At 41.0% G+C, this 17,086-nt stretch overlaps 2 protein-coding genes across 2 annotated transcripts; one reads left to right on the top strand and one right to left on the bottom strand.

The window, feature by feature from the left end:
- Positions 1-540: 540 nt before the first annotated feature.
- PSMA2 (proteasome 20S subunit alpha 2) lies at positions 541-6,714 on the bottom strand. Its single transcript, XM_065665698.1, has 8 exons — positions 6,621-6,714; positions 4,560-4,636; positions 3,814-3,946; positions 3,282-3,404; positions 2,691-2,772; positions 1,550-1,623; positions 1,040-1,097; positions 541-957 (listed from the first exon to the last, which is right to left on the bottom strand). Exons 1-8 carry the CDS (start codon positions 6,659-6,661, stop codon positions 841-843), a joined length of 705 nt encoding a protein of 234 aa, XP_065521770.1. The 5' UTR covers positions 6,662-6,714; the 3' UTR covers positions 541-840.
- Positions 6,715-6,910: 196 nt separating this feature from the next.
- MRPL32 (mitochondrial ribosomal protein L32) lies at positions 6,911-9,042 on the top strand. Its single transcript, XM_065665699.1, has 3 exons — positions 6,911-7,087; positions 7,318-7,499; positions 8,404-9,042. Exons 1-3 carry the CDS (start codon positions 6,964-6,966, stop codon positions 8,656-8,658), a joined length of 561 nt encoding a protein of 186 aa, XP_065521771.1. The 5' UTR covers positions 6,911-6,963; the 3' UTR covers positions 8,659-9,042.
- Positions 9,043-17,086: the final 8,044 nt, after the last annotated feature.

Genomic DNA, 17,086 nt, shown 5'->3' with positions numbered 1-17,086 from the left:
AGTTATCTTGCAAGTTGGAAAATATTTCAGCAGAATTCAAGGGATAAAGTAATTACACCACATATCCTCACTTTGCTTTGCAACTCTTGTTGATTGTTACTGATGCATTTAGCTTCCAGTAAGAGTTATCACTTCTATTATTTCTAAAAGTACTTCAGGGTTGAAAAAGTGCAGTTTCTAGGGCTATGACCCAAGTAATAGAAAACAAGTTCTTGAGACACAAAGACCAAGAGGGTCAAGAGCAGAGATGCTCATGTAGATTACAGTTTACACCTGAAATGGAAGACTCTTCTGGCTATTTGTGAAAGTACATGATCTTACACCAGATAAAAACCATTTCTGGATGTAACTTAATATTACACAATACACCAAAGTGAAAAAAATCACCCTGTCCACTCAAAATTTAAACTCTTTAAAAGAAGGTCTCACATGAGTTCACTGTGGCTGGATGTGGAAAATTCTGTTTCCTTAACAGTAAAGATACTGAAGACTCAGCTTTATGCAGATAAAAAGCTATGATTAAAAAGACACACAGACATCTGCCCCCAAAACAGTGGCCTTCAAATTTTATTCTTTAGCCTTTTTTGAGCTGTCATTGTAACTTTACATTTTGTACAGTGTTTTGTGTACAAAGATTCCATGTATCAAGGGAAAGAATTACCTGTAATAAGATTCCATGTATTACAACATTAGGACTGTTGCCTTTGCACCCATGATATTTAAAAAATCTCTCAGACGAACCATGTAGAAATAAGTATGCAAAAACTGCAAACAAAAACATTTAAGTAGCCAAAATTAAAAAGACCTTTGTGTGAATCACACAGTCTGGCTCGGTTCCTACTAGGCTATTGCAGCCAAGTAGTCCTTAACCTCAGTTGGAGTAAGCCTCCTAAAACCTGCTTCATTACAGATGCCAACTTCGATATTGTCTTCTGTCATCTGCCCTTCAAAGCTCTCCTATTAAAGAAAATACAGTTCAGTGAATCACACCAATGATGCCATAACAGTAAGAAACTCATTTCTTAAATATTTTGCTAACCTTTAGTGTTAAGATAGCTGTATGAATGGCATCTTCAAGCTCCAAATCTTCGTTGTATCTGTAAGCAGAAGTTTGTGTATTTCAACATGGAACAAAGATCTTGCCACATCCTAATAATCCTGGAGTCTCTAAAAACCCAAACACTGCTAAAATCTTCCTGTTTCTCATACAAACATTATTTGTAAGCATTGTGATTATTAATAGCCAAAGTTATTACTTGTAAAAAAAAAAAAAAATTAACTTTTATTACTGACTCTGTAAAGAACAATATTTCGGCAAATATGTTCAATATAACATTTATAGCACTGAAATAATTTTCTGTAAACACAAAAGCTGGATTTCAAATAAAGCAAATTTCCTTGGCATGTGTAAGTAAGTAAACTGGAAGCGTATCTTGAGTACTTTAAAACTTTGCTCTGATAAAACTGTGAATTTTTTATCTACCTTTATATGTCACATGGCACCTGAACAAACCAGATAGCATCCTCTCAGACATGTATCATACATTACCTTTTCTCAAGGAATGTCTTCCCGTTGACGTAATTTTTTCCCATTGCTGTTGCTTTCCATGCAAAGTAAGCTCCCTGTAAAAGCAACAATCTATTGTTTTGTGTACCTTAGTCAGACATTACATATTCAGTTACTTGGGAAAAGGTACAGAAGTCATTATAAGCATAGTGAATGATCTGAGAATACAGCAGACTACTCTGGAGTCCATTCAAACTAATTCAATATGGAAACATATGCTGGGAAAATGTACAAAATATTTGTATAGGGCCCCACCTAATTTTTATCCTCCCATTATTTTGAAAGATGAATTTAGTAAGTCACAGTTTTTATTTGGTATTCCTAAAATAGAGGTAGTATGTTTGCCTTTGAGACTGAATACAGTCACATCTTTCCTGAGGTTCACTCCGTATATTCTTACTGTTCAAGTAATGTAAATAACTTGGTGCAAATCAGCCATCTGATTTATCTCAGCTACTAACAGGATATTTAGCCATCATTATTCTCTCCTCTGGCATGAAGACCCTCAGCAGTTCTATGGATCAATCAAGCTGCCTTACACAAGGCATCTGCAATTTGCCTTCTACATTTGAGCATCAGCCAAAAATTTAAATTTCTGAAGCTCATCAATGATCACTACAGCGACCAAGTTTTAGTTTGATGTAAAGCCTTGTAACTCACACACGCATCAAAAGACAGTTGTTCAGAAGTGCATTGAAAAACACACCAAATAAACTCACTTAAATTAACCACTGTCATGAAATACTAAAGCACACGCATTACATTCCACAATACAACAGATTCTGGTGTAACTTCCATCCAGTTGTGGGAACAACTATTTGAGCAGCATTAGTCGGTTAATCCCTTTTTTTTTTAGTGGTACCTGCTGCAGAATGCTACTTTTGCTGGCACTATGAACTAGGTGGGAATGCATTAAAAGCTCATCTCCCTCAAAAACAGCTGTTCAAGCAGTACAGGAACATGTAGGCACAGAATGATCAGGGCCTGCCCCAAGCACCTACTGAAGTAGCTTATTCTGACCTCTATTGAATGACTGTTCTAGCTCTGCATTCTTCTTCACAGTACATATAAAGTTTTAAATGTTTTATAAAAGCAGTAGGATTTACAAATATAAGATACTTACAGATGGATCTGACTGAAATAAATAGGGCCGCCCTTCATTCCAGCCACATATTAGCAGTGATACACCAAATGGACGAACACCACTAAAAAGTAAACAAACCCACAGCTGATATACAAAATTTATTCAGTGAAAACTAAAGGTGACTGGGTTATTTGGGATGTGTTAACCTTCCCACCAGCCCAGAGCTGTGATCAAGAATGACTAGTCAACCAACAGTACAAAACCAAAAGTATTCTGCTTTGTTTGACATGTTTGTTTGCAAGAAGACCCCATCTCACTACCAGTTAGTGCTCCTCCTGCTGGCCCACTTCCTGTGGACATTCTCCACTGAAAAACTATCTGCCTTTTTGACACACAGAAAACTGCATTACTGGGTAGCTGCTATTACCATGGAGTCATAGAATGTTTGGATTGGAAGGAGCCTTAAAGCTCACCCAGTTCCAATCCCCTGCCACTGGCAGGGACACCTTCCACTAGGCCAGGTTGCTCCAAGCCCCGTCCAGCCTGGCCTTGAACACTGCCAGTCACAATATTATTTATTCCTTACATTTAAATAAAACCTTTCTAAGCAACTTCAAAAATAAAACATACCCAGATTGTGTGTATTCCTGCATCACAGAAGCAATTCTCTGTACTAGCTGAGCTGTTGGGATGGGCTCATGATAAACCAAGTAGTATTGCTGGGCCAGCTTCCGAGCTCTGTGCACAAGTACTCTAAAAACAAAGATAAAATTAGTACGTCAAAGAAATTCCAATTAGTTATTACAACAGAACTGAAAACTCATAATAAATACTGTGCTAAGGAGTTTTATACATCTGCCATAACACCAGTGTAAGAAAACACAGACTCTGATGGGTTCTTTACCAACTCAGTAATCCCTGAAACACTTAAACTGAAACTAAGGTTGAAGTACACTGCTGTTCATTCCCTACCCATTCTTTAAATAGAGGATTATTTGACAAGGTATTGCATGTATTAAGAAAAACAAAATTTCAGATACAGCGCAATACAATATAATATTATACCCTACACTTAGAAAAAAACAGCTTATTGCTATTTGTTTCCATTTCTTACATTTCTTGTGACAAAATGCATCTAAAGAGCAACCAAACTTTTTTATACCTGTAATCTGGACCCATACCACTGTACACTAAACCTATATGTTTGGTAATTGGTTCTACTTTGTGGACACTCCTTTCATCATAAAGGATGGATTTCTGCTTCTTCTCAGTTGCCAACACCACTCCATTTGCAGCTGGAAAGAAACAAGATTTTGGGTTTTTTAATATTAAAGTGGAATTACTGAAAGCTGTCAAAACATTTAAGCTTATTGGATTGTAAAAGAATTCTGGTCCCCCCTTTTTTAAAACCCCTTCAAGTTTACAGTCACATTAAACAGAGATACTTTGATGAATCCACCCAACGCATTGCTTCTCATTTTAAATACTCTTACAGCTCCCATAATCCCATTCTAAAGATTCTGAAGCACATTAATAATTGAGCAGTTCAAGTAACATTGTGATATTTAAATACTGTGGACACACAGCTTGCTTAATTAAGAGACACTCAAACAAACAGATGTCTGCTTCTACCAGCTGAGTGTCTCCAAAATCACCCAAGCAATTTTCTTCTGCCAGCATGAAGCTCTACGCTCCCTTCCTTCTTCAGAAAAAAAGAACAGTTGCAGAAAAAACCATACGAAATATTAAACCCACCAAACCATGTGAAAATCCCCTGAAAGAAAAACAAAGTATGTAATAGAACACAAGATGAAAAAGGCCCAGTACATAGGCCAAAGTACTTTATTTTTTCAAGTAGCACTCACAAATCCTAAATTCTTCACTGGATCAGTTGTTTTCTGAACAAACCTTTAATGCCAACTGATGGAGCTCCTGCAGCCACTGCAGCCAAAGCATATTCAATCTGAACAAGCTTTCCAGAAGGACTACAAAGGAAAATACAAAAGTGAGGCCTAACAGAATTCTGATATGCTCAAACCTTTCCTACAACAGTCTTGATTTGTGAAATGTCTCAGACTGGGAGCAGTGACTGGGATGCAGGTTGAAGGAGAACAAGTTGATTCTCCAGTTTTATACCATTTAAAACAAGTTTTCTACTCAGTGGGGAAAACTCTTCAGAGTGTCATGAGTTTCTATTGAATTGGCATTATACGTCTGGTTTGTAAAAGTTTAAGACACTGATGTTCACTGCTGAAAAGTACAAGCAAAACACAAGCACAACACAGCCACTCCTTTTGACTGACAAGCACACATCAGGTCAATGGCACAAGACAGAAACAGCTCCCATTCCATCCCCAGGTATTCCTGCATTTTAGTGATCCATGTCTTTCTGGTAGTGGATGTAGAATCATCAGAACACAGCAACAGCTGCCAGGCTGACATTCTCCACCCCAAGGAAAAGGGACAGCACAAAGTAAGTCCCACTGGACAAGCGATTCTGCAAGTGGAATCTGTTCTCTGGGCTGTGTTTCAGACTCTGCTGGTTTAATAGATGCACAAATAAAACAGAAAATTATCTGACTTAGGAGTTAAAAAAAACCCCAAAAACCCCAAAACCAAACTAAACCACCCAACAAAGCAAGCAATAATCAGTTAGGGTGGTTAGTTATACACTGAGTCAACAGTGTATAAAGGTAACAAAGTAATAATTCTAGCTTCTCCACTACAAAATGCTAACAAACCAGAACAATAGTTTCCTATGCCAGCAATTAAAATATACAGAATATCAGCAAAATGTTTTAAAAGTAAGCACAAACTAAAATATATAATTCCCAGCACAAGGAACTTCTGTACAGTACAGTAAGTTCTTATACTCCCTTAAGAAACCATTTCCAGTACCTACTAAAGCATTCACTTTTCACTTAGGTAAAGCAGGCATGTTTGGCTGCATTCACCTATTAAGAAGGTTCTTCTACTCATTTTAAATTGTAAACTGTCTCATTTGCTTTACTGCAACAAGCCCTTAGTAACCCGCTTTGCAATTACATAGCTTTACTCTCCCCTGGGATTAAGGGGGCACTTTACCAAAAGCAGCACAAAGATTCCTGCATTCAGTTTTCATGTGTATAATTCTGCATAACTTAACAGCTTCATTAAAAAAAAAAGGCGTAATTTCCTTTTCTCTTAAAGTGTACGTGTTAGAGCAACACTTTAATAGATACCACTCCAACAGCATATTTATTCTGTGCCTGAAATCATCCCGTATCTAGGCTGTGCACAACACAAACTGCAAAGAGAGCACTGCCAGCAGTGTGCAGCAGGAAGGGACAAAAACTATTAAATCTCATCTGAGAGCTTCTTTCATTCCCACATCTGCACAGTTTGTTCTGAAGCAACCTCTCAATATACCGTATCTCAGGTATCACCCCGCATCTCCAGTTAGCTCAAAACTACACAACTACTACTGCCTGCCTAAAGCGTGTGCCTGGGGACCCCAAGTGCGCTAAGCCGCTCCGCCACGCACTCCTGTAAGGCACTACCAGTGACCGGACAGTACTGGGGCTGGCCCCACAGTGCCTCCGACTCACAGCACCGACAGATGATACAAGCACTTGGGCCTGAAGTCAGCGACAGAGCTCGGGTGGGACGCGGAGCTCCCACCTCAGCGCTCGCCTTTCTCCCTGTGCGCCTGCAGCCGGTCAGCCCACAGCAGCTTGCACCCGCTCAGGCGAACACAAAGTCGCCTGGAGCCCACTGCCTTCCCCACGCCCGCCGGGGTCCAGCCACCGCCGCTCGCCGCTCGCAGCTCCCGCAGGCCCGGCTCCGCGGACCCGATGACTCTGCAAACTCCCCACTCCGCCCCGCCCCGCCGCCGGAGAACCGCTCCGCGTAGGCTGCGCGCCGTGCTCCCGCTCTCCCGACAGCCTGCCCGCCGAGAACCCGGGCCCGCAGCCCGGTCCCTCCGAGTACCTGAACGTGGTGAGGGAGAAGCTGTACCCGCGCTCCGCCATGTTGGAGCCCACCACTCCACTCACAAAGCGCAGGCGCTCCTGCCGCTTCCTGCACGAGGACACAACTAGCGCGCTGATTGGCCAATAGCAGAGCATACCGGGAAGCGGCGCCAGGGTAGCGAGGGACGCGATTGGTGAAGAGCACCCTCGGGGGCATGCTGGGAGTTGAAGTCCTCGAGCTGTAGTGCCTGTGGCGCCCTGCGTGGCTCAGCGCACTCGGCTTCCCAGAAGGCTCAGCGACAGGCGCGCTGGGGCACTCCGCCCCTCCCGCCCCGCAGGGCTTGGCGGAGCTGTGTGGGGACATGGCGGCTCTAGTGTTGGTGTTCTCCCCGCTGCCGCGGCTCCGCGGTCTGCTTCAGCGCTGCTGGCGGCGGCTGGAGGGCGGACTCTTGCCGGGCTTCTGTGGCGGACGGAGCCTGCCCTGGGGTAGGTACTGGCTGAAGGAGAGGGCGGAACCGGCGCTTATTCTTAGTGGCGAGTGGCTGAGGGAGGGAAGGGCGGGATAAGGAGGGCGCGGAGCCCTGCGGACGCTCAGGGAACAGGAGGGGAGACGCTGATGGCCGCTGAGGGTGCCAGTAGCGTCTGTGTCGTGTTTGCTCGGCTGCGCGCCAGAGTGGGGCCTAGCTGTAATGACTTACCTTTCCTTTTTCCTTTAGGACCAACGCTAGCTGTTCAGGCTCCAGCATGCCTTCCACAGCCAGGACATGACACCAGTGAAGGTAATGAGGCGCAGAGCCTGTTGGACAGCATATTGTGGATGGCAGCACCGAAGAAAAGGCGCACCATAGAAGTGAACCGCTGCAGGCGAAGAAACCCCAATAAGCTTATAAAAGTCAAGGTAATCACCAGATTTCCATAGGCTTGCCACCTTATTCGCTGAAGTTAGTTCCGTTAATGGCAAACAAGCATGCTAGAGTAAGAGTTATAGCAGTTACTTTTCATTTCACTTGTTTTAGAGAACCATTGTAGTGGATGATATTGACTGGAAAAGCGTTCTGGAATTTGTTTATTTAATAGAATCATAGAATCCCAGACTTGTTTGGGTTGGAAAGGACCTTAAAGCTCACCCGGTTCCACCCCCTGCCACAGGCAGGGACACCTTCCACTACAGCAGGTTGCTCCAACCCCCATCCAACCCAGGCTTGAACACTGCCAGGGATGGGGCAGCCACAGCTTCTCTGGGCACCCTGTGCCAGCGCCTCAGCACCCTCACAGGGAAGAACTTCTTCCTTATATCTAGCCTGCAATTCCTCTATTGAAGTTTAAACCCATTATTCCTTGTCCTATGACTACAATCCCTTAAAAGACTTTTTTGCTTAAAAGACACTATAATCTTAAAAATACTTTTTAATAGATCATTATGTGTGTGGACAGTAGTGGTTAAATAAATGGTGATAGTTTAGGTCCAAGCCAACAAAATATGAATTTTTAGCTAACCAGCTAGTATAAATGGAGAAAGTTCCTGTGCATCTAATTGGGTTGATAGGTCTTTAGCCTTCCAAACATCACTAGGCATAAAGATTTAGGCATTGACCTCATAGGCCTTTTTTAGTTGTAAGCCTTTGACATAGCAGTACATTACAGAAAAAATACTTTCCATAGAAGAATAAATTTTGAAAAGGCAATTTAATTTCTCTGATATTTTTCATTTAACTTTCTGAGTAATTTGTGACTGTGTCCTGTTTCATTTGTTGCTGTTACTCAGTTTGCAAAATTTTCTCTTTTCCAATTTTTTTTTTCAGACAAACATAGACATTTGTCCTGAGTGTGGAAACTTGAAACAGAAACACATCCTTTGTGGCTATTGTTATGCAAAGGTCAAAGCAGAAACTCAACTGATCCGGAAGGAAATGTTTAAACAGGAAGGAGGGCCATTTAATGCTCCAACTGTAGAGACTGTCGTCCTGTATGATGGAGAAAAGCCCACAGAAAAAGATGCAGGCAAGAGGATCATTGAAAGAGCCAGGAAGCGCCCATCTTGGTTTGCTCAAAATTGATGCTAAGGAACTAATGCTGACGAAAGCAGTTACTACAGCAAGAAAGATCATGATTTTCAAGAATGTTTTCCTCGTTTTGTTCACTTAATGTTGATACAGAAAACCTACGGGCTTCTTGGAAGCCTGCTTGAATAGGACATCATGCTGCATGATTTTCCAGTTAGGTGTTGTTTCTAGAGCATACAGTGGAAAATACTCAGTGATGCATCGTAACAGTCAACAGTTAAAGAGCGATCAGGATCTGCCTTGAGTTTGGACATCTGAGTGCGGTACACTGAGTAATTTGTATGCTAATGTTCTATGCTGGTTTTGTAAATAACCAGTTTTTAACAAACATAAAACATTCACAGATGTAAAATAAAGTATGTGGACTTTCCCAGGGAATCTGCTTTCTCGTTTTGGCTGCTGCTCTTGTGGAGGGGGAGGGGAAAATAAATTCAAACCCAGTGTTGGTTAGATAAAAAGGATATTTACAAGGGAAAGATACAGTAATCTGGTTATTTCCATGGGTCTTACAGAATCTGCCTGCATCTCTCCACAGTGATGCTGTTTGAGATACGTGATGGTATTCCTGGTTTTGGGCAAAATAGTGGTTGCCATGTAGTAGTTGCACTTTTTAGTTGCACTTTTTCTGTAGGAGACTGAAGGTTAAGTGTTTCTTGCTGTCAGTATACAAAGTAATTTTCTGTCTTGAAGGGACATGGAAAGCCTTTTTCTATCCTTCAAAATGCACTCAATTTCTTGAGAGAAATAACGGTTTGAAATGCAAAGACTGTGAATCTGTACATCTGGCATGGGTCAGAACTGAGACTTTTGCAGCCTTTGCCTTTAAGTAGCCTGTGTGGTGAATGCGTGCTTGGAAAACGGCAAAGAACAGAGGTGCTTTTAAGGTCTTGAGTGTTCTGCGGAGCGGGGGCAGCTCTGCCCTCTGCTGTCCACTGGAGCTCCTCTCCTCGGTGGTGGAGTTACAGCATCTCGCTGTGGAGTTTCACTTCGGTTTTACCCACACACTAGCACCGTGGCATTTAAGGTTAAGACTTTTCAATTTTAGGTCGGCCTTCCAATATACAAACAGTACTGTCTGACATTATGACTCAGCCAGTCTAATAGCCATTTGCTGCCACAAAATGTGAGCCTGATCCAGCCCTGTCTAGGTTGCCCCTGTGTTTCCTTGGTGTTTAACTTCACCTGTGTTGCCCTCATTTGGGGAGCTGTGCTGACAGAGCTGTTCCTGCCTTTCTACAGGCTTGGTTTTTAGGTGGATACCTCCCTGTAGCTTGACTCGTGTCAGGGTCAGAAAAGTGGCTGTGTGGATGGTAGGAATATGTAAGTGGGGACACCACGCTTTCTGGATTAGCCTTCATTTATAGGTGGCTGAGCCAGTTACGCCTGGTTAAGGAGTGGGCCCGTGTTTGCTGTAATGCCTCACTTCTGCTTTCCTTGCTCTGAATTCATGTTCTGAAACATAACTGTTAGGAACAGATGTTAGTGGAGATGTCACATTTCCTCCATAGTCTAAGGGAATAATGAAAACTGATAAGTGTAAATTGATGCCATTTAGTTGACAGTATCCAAGCAAACAATGTAAGTTCTTTTCAATTTGTCCAAACAGGATTTATTACAGTCATATCTGTTTTTCACTTATTTAGAACTGAAGCCAATAAAAGGTGGCAAGCAGGATGCAGAGTGAAGGCTTATTTTTGACAGAGCTTCATGGGATGAGACACACATATTTGAGGTGAGATTAGCCAAACAATAAGATAGGTACAGATATTTTCCTTGTCCCAAATGAAAGACATACATGTATATTTATATACATATTAGGGAGAGGTGGGGTTCTTTTTTGTTTCTTTGTCCACGTATTATAGGATCAATTACACCTTACTTACTTGCTTTTTTCATGTTCCTATTTTTAACAAAGGTTCTGTTGAGAAATAAGCTAAATTAGCCTGGGATGTTGAGAGTCGTGGGTTCGTTCCTCAGAAACAGAGAGATCTTACTTAAAACACAAACCCAAAACTACTTTAACATGAGAGAGAACGTGTGGGTTCTGCTAATGGAGTAATAATTACAACAGGCTGTATATTGCATTAGTTCACTGAATTCTACAATATTCTTTACAAATAGAGTCCTTCTGACACATGAGGGAAGTTAGGTTGTGTCAACACTGAGCTGCTTTAAGATACTTGACAGGTCATGGTGACATGAGGATTCATTTCACAGCCATACTGCTTATGTTAGTACTGCATTTGTGCAATGCAGACAAGAGGAGATGCTTGGTAATGGTTTGTAGTGGTTTCTGAGTAGTGGGGGCAGAAAAAAGTCATTAAAGTATCTGGTATTCATGGTCTCTAAAAGAAAAAATAGAAACAACAGACAAATATTGAAAATTCATATATGCAATTGGTAGAGGAGAAGTTAAACAAAAATCTGTAGTGAGAGACGAAGAATTCGTCCTTCAAAGAATTACTTCCTTCTTTTGAAGGAAAAGTAATTTAAGCTAAACGTAGCTTTGCTTCATTAACACTGATAATACGAAGCTAAGTTACTTTTTAAAACAACAAAGATGTCCAGAACCTCTAAACCATGTGGCACAGTCAGTTATTTGAAATAAACCCTGTTAATGTGTGATTTTGAAAGAAAGAGAAATTGGAATCCTGCTAATATAGAAATATACGCTTTTCAGAACAAGGCAGGTTAAAACTAACAGAAAACAAGCAGTTTGTAACAATGCTGTCCTCCAGAATCCATTTAAAAACAAAATTACCTGCCTCTGGAATTTTACTTTGATCCATTGGGAACCTGCTAGCGGTGAAAAAAGCCTTCTTTTACATGATGTATTTTATTATGTTTTTCTCCTATATGGATTTTATGTAGAAATTATTTTATTTTACGTTTTGGATCCAGGAGGATGATGTAATGTTCTAAAAAATAAAAGGCTGAGAGTTGCTGAACAATTTTGTATTATAGATAAGATCTGCAGAAATAGAGGTGATCTCTGGCAGTGATCCATTGCAATGTCCGTAGAGGTTAATAAACTAAGTTTCTCTTTAATTTCCCATTTAGCAAGGGAGTTTTAATCAAAGGTTTCTGCACAGACCTCATCTATTCTGTTGAACAGACAATGACTAGTGGCTCTTGCAGGGGGGTTGGACTAGATGATCTTTTGAGGTCCCTTCCAACCCTTGGGATTCTGTGGTTCTGTGATTCTGTGATTCTGTAACCTCTACTTCCTCAAAGCAGTAGGTGGCAGTGGAGTGTAGCTTGCTGATACCTGCAAAACAAAAGCCGAAGGTCATTCTGAGGTATGAAACAGCGCCAGATTCTAGACATTTGCACCTCTGTAAGCAAAAGATCTGCAAAAAGACTAAGTTTGCTAAGTATGATGAAGAATACACTAATTATAAGACATAAACTAGTCTATTGTAATTCATTGTTCTGGCTGAGCTTAATTAGATCTATAGTGAGAACTTACGTGCTGCTTTTTGTGTATGCCTGGGCACTTCTCTTTGCTGGGTGAATTATTTGAAATGGTAGTTCTACCTACAATTTTTCCCTGACAAGATAGTGGAGCTGTTTTTGCACCTCCTAATTACAGATGGCTTTCTATGTTGCTTTGTATGCCTGGTATATTCTGTTAGTCAACATTTTATGTATGCAGCTAGAAAGTCCTGCATATAACAGGTCTAGCAACATTTCAGTGAATCTCAAGGCATAACTGCTTTGTATTTGTAGAGTCATGAGGATCAGTTTGCAAACAGTAGATACAGAGAGGAAAGAAGACCATTGTGCTGTCTAAATGACTAGTAGGTGCACAGAAGAGAGCAGAAAATGGTGTGTTCTGTCAAAGTTTTAGAGTGTTTTGGAAGCACACAAGGGATAAAGGTGCGTTTATCATTAGAACGTACTTGTTAATTAGTATTTAAATGAGATGCCAGCAAAAAAATCCTTTTACCTCATGTGACTACATTGTGTAATTTACAGTGAATGAGGATCTGCAAATGCAAGTTGTTTCCAAATAATTTGTCTAACTCTTAACCTGCCAAAGACTTAAAGAATGGGTCCAAACAGGAGGAAAATCAATGAAAGGAATGAGAAGGTAGTAGTTGGTGCAGCAGGGATGGCTCTAGTTTTGCCTGCTCTAAGTATCTTCCTAGGCAATTCTGTGGAATCGGTGGAATATAGTTCAAGGCAGAATTTAGTCCAATGTACTGAAACCCTGGACATATGGACGTATGCAAGTATATATATGTTTAATGCAGAGCATATACCTGTGAAACTACAGCTGGATACCAACCAGATTGGGTTTACAGCTGAAAGCTAAGATTGCACTTGGTGAGTGTAGTAAATTGAATCTAATCAGTTGATACTTGAATTTCTTTCAAACACCATATATTTTGGTTTCCCCTGGTTGAGGGCAATATACATAATTAGAATAAAAGGTGTAGAATTCCTTTCATGTGGAATGTGCTGGATAAACATATGAATTAAATTGGATATAAGGAGGAAGTTCTTTCCTGTTAGGGTGGTGAGGCACTGGGATAGGTTGCCCAGGGAGGTTGTGAATGCTCCATCCTTGGCAGTGTTCAAGGCCAGGTTGGATGAAGCCTTGGGTGAGATGGTTTAGTGTGAGGTGTCCCTGCCCATGACAGGGGGGTTGGAGCTGAATGATCTTAAGGTCCTTTCCAACCCTAACTATTCTATGATTCTATAAAAGCAAAACAAACTGCTTGGGAGCAGAAGACCCGAAACAACAACTTTTGTGGACCTATCAATATATAGTATTTGGCAGGGATTTCTCTAAAGCCTCACCCCTGGATCATTTGAAAGTTGTTTGTTTGTTTGTTGAAATAAAGGAGGTTTCCTGTTCTGAGGTCAAAGATGAAGCAGCAAAGATTTGGAAAATCAGTAGGCAGAAACCCAACCCTGTGTTACTATTTTCTTAAATGCCATACCCTTTAAACTAATCCTGTCATTTTGAAAGTAAGGGATATCTGTCATTCTAGGGTACTGAAGTGTGTTCTGATCATCCAAATACACAGCATGGGACTGTTACTGTTTCTTGAAAGAGCAGACTCTTCTCTGTGCAAAGTGGCTTTGATGGAGTTGTTCTCACTACAGAAGCATATAGAAATATTCTGTCTGACATGTCTTGGGCATAAGCTTGATTAATCCTTTGCATGCCCTAAATTTTGGGACCATCTCAAGAGGAATAGGCACATTAAATGCAGTGTGTGTCATGGTGTAGGAAGGACAGTCGGTACTTCCACAGCTGACACAGCTTTTACATCCATTCCCAAGGTATACTAATGTTGTTTCTATTCCTGGCCCTGTCACAGGCTCATTGATTTGTCTAGCAATATGGCTTACAGCTCTCTCTTCATTTACAGTGTAGCTCTAGAGTACACTATGTGAAATACTTCCAATGGAACAGGATTTTGGAAGGATTTATGTTTCTTTTTATCATCTGGGATTAATATTAAATACAAAGAATAGAGGTTTTGAAGGGGCTGTATTGAATAGCTTAAGGCTGAAAATTGACAGACCAGTCCTGTAGGAAAGGTTTATTCTAAATGTAGTGGGTTTGGAAGTTCCTACTCATTCATCTTTTGACTGTACTCCCTCATAATCAGATTAAGCAAAGCATCTAAGGTACTTTGAAGAATAACATCATGATTTGGTCCAATTAAAGATAGCTTACATAATTCTGTCACTCTTAAACAGGATAAATGATACCTTGATTTTCAAGAAGATATTGATATCAGTTGGATTTCTTTTAAAGGCAATTGTAAATCCAAGTGACTGAGAGGCAGCTGTAGAGCATCAAGCTCTTGTGTTACAGAGTCACTTAATGAGTTCCTGACAGCATTTTTTGTGTTAAAATCAAGGAAATTAAGCCTGTCCGCTGCCCCCTCGTGATACGTCACTTGAGCTCATGAGGCCAGCTCTGCCATAGTCCTTTGGATTAAGTTATCTGTGAACAAAGAATATAATCTTTTAGGAGTTGAGGGGAATGCTGAGACGTGAATTTCTCTTGCTCCAAATGAATCCTTCTCAGATATTTTTGTCCAGCACAGAGTAGATTACCACAAAGTTACTTTGAAAAAATAATGGAGAAAGGATTGAAGAGCAAGAAGATACAATCATTAGCAAGTATGTAGAAGCAGGAGGCATCCTGTTGCTGTGTGTGTAATACGAGGAGTACAATAGGAGTTACTGCAAGAAAACACCCAGATTGTAAAACTGAGTGAATAGCTGCAAAGTGCTTACGTGCTTGGCACTGCAGAAGTGGATGGCATAGCAAATATCACTCCATCAGGAATTGCTTTCATGTTAATAATTTATACTGGATGCTAAATGGCACAATTCCTGCTTGACAGGTGGCAAACCGAGGTGCAGAAAGAGCAAGTGAATTCCTCACAATTGCTCCCCCCATCAGTGGCGGAGGAAGGAACTGAATCTATTTGCAGATTATCAGCCTGTGGTATTCTCTGGTGTGTCATAGGTTAGGGAACAACAATTGTCACTGTGGTGGCCATTAATCTGGCTGGGTCTGTGTTCAAGTAAACTACTGTGAAGATACCATACCAAGTATTTCGTAGGACATAGGCCCATGAGGGCCTTTATCTGGAGCTTTTCAGATAAGATGGAAATATGGTTTATTATTAAATAATGCTTTTCTCCTTTCACTTGAGAATTGGAGGAAAAACAAGCTGCCAAGAACCTGACTCAATTACTTCTCATCTGCAGAAGAATGTCTTACCCTAAAAGAAAAGCCATTCTATGCAGTGGGGTTATTTGTAAGAGCATGACTCAGCTGGACAACAATGGCAGAGTCTGTCTCCAGGAATGTTTTGATGTCTGAATCTCAAGGTAGGTGTAGTCCTAGAAGTAAAAAATTTCTCCTCCACAGATTAGATTCCTTTGTGCCTTTTTTATCTGCCATATACAAGACATCCTCTCTAATAGGAAAAATCCCCTAACAAAACACAACATCACCACAACCTAAATAATGCAAGCAGTTAAATTGTTTGAAAAAACCTCCAAGAACATAAGATCCAGAGGTCATTCACCAGCAAAAACAGTGGCACCAATGTGCAAAGAATTGGTTTAGATCACTTCTCAAAAAAAACAGTTTTCCTCTGAGTCGCTTCATGCTGAAAAATATGAAGGAAGAGAATTTGTGATAATTTTTCCCTTTTCTTTCCAATTAAAGAGATGTACTTTCCTTTCAAGCCACCAGAGTGTATCTTCTTCATTTTACAGATCTGGTAGATGCTGGGATCCCTGTGTCTGTTGCTTAGGTTATATGAGTATCAGATTCATCAGGCAGCTGATGGAGAACAGATAGTCTTGATCAAAAGTAGTCTAATTCATTCCGTTTTATTGATGTTATAATGACTCAGATTGCAATGACTTTATCTTCCCCAGAGCATAGACACTGGCTTTGTTAATACTATTTTCAAGAATGCTATCTGTATCAGGAGCATAGCACTTGAAGGGGCAAAAAAAAGGGACTCCATATCCTTTGACAGATGTTATAGCCACATTTGGGTCTGAGAAATAAGAAGGAGAATCTGAGACTTTGAGCAAGGTTCCTTTGCTTGGAAAGCCAAAGATAAAGCTGAAGTGAAAAAGTGATGACTGGTGATAAATACGTTTCACTGAGTTCTCCCAGCCTGTGGAGATAAGAAAATAAGAAGATGAAAGTTCCTTGCTGAATTCAAAGCTGTAAAGAATGTTGCCAGGAAGGCTACTTTCTGTGCATACCATAGCTATGTCCTGACAGAATCTCTCTTGCATGTATGCAGTCGGTGTTAATCAGGACCACAAGTAGCTTTCATGAACTGGTTACTGTAAACCATGGTCTTTAGTGGGTATTTTGGCAATAACTGCATAAAATTGTTCCTGTCTTTCTGTGCCTCTCTGTTCTGTCAACAAAATGGGGATAATCCCAATTCATGACACCCCCATGGAGCTCTGTCAAGCTTTCCTATGCCATTTACACTCTGAAGATCACCAGAATCCAGACACGGGTGTATTCAACAGAAAATCCAGGTCTGTACAGAGGCCTGCCTTACTGCTGGAGTGGGCATTGCTTGCAAGGTCTCTTCCAAAATGTTGGTCACGGTGCACTGATGCCAGCTTCAGCTTCTAAGTAAGGGTGGAGGGGTCCTCTCTATAGAAATAACCATGCTCATAATCCATTTCTCAGGTTCTTCATGCTCATGCCACTAGATGCAGTTTGACACCTACAGAAAAGCATCTCTTCCTTCTCTGTAGACTACACAACACAGCATCACTGGCCTGCGCAGAAGCACTAACAGCAGCTTTGCACTGACAGTCTCAGGGGAGTAGTTGTGGAAAGTAATCATTCCCGCTGATTTCTGGGAACAACAAGCAAATATAAAGCCTCATGGAGATGGCA

The sequence above is a fragment of the Lathamus discolor genome, chromosome 2 (genome assembly GCF_037157495.1).
Source record: "Lathamus discolor isolate bLatDis1 chromosome 2, bLatDis1.hap1, whole genome shotgun sequence".
Classification (NCBI taxonomy): domain Eukaryota; kingdom Metazoa; phylum Chordata; class Aves; order Psittaciformes; family Psittacidae; genus Lathamus; species Lathamus discolor.
Note: the sequence above shows the minus strand (reverse complement) of the source record. Positions and strands in the feature narration are given on the sequence as shown.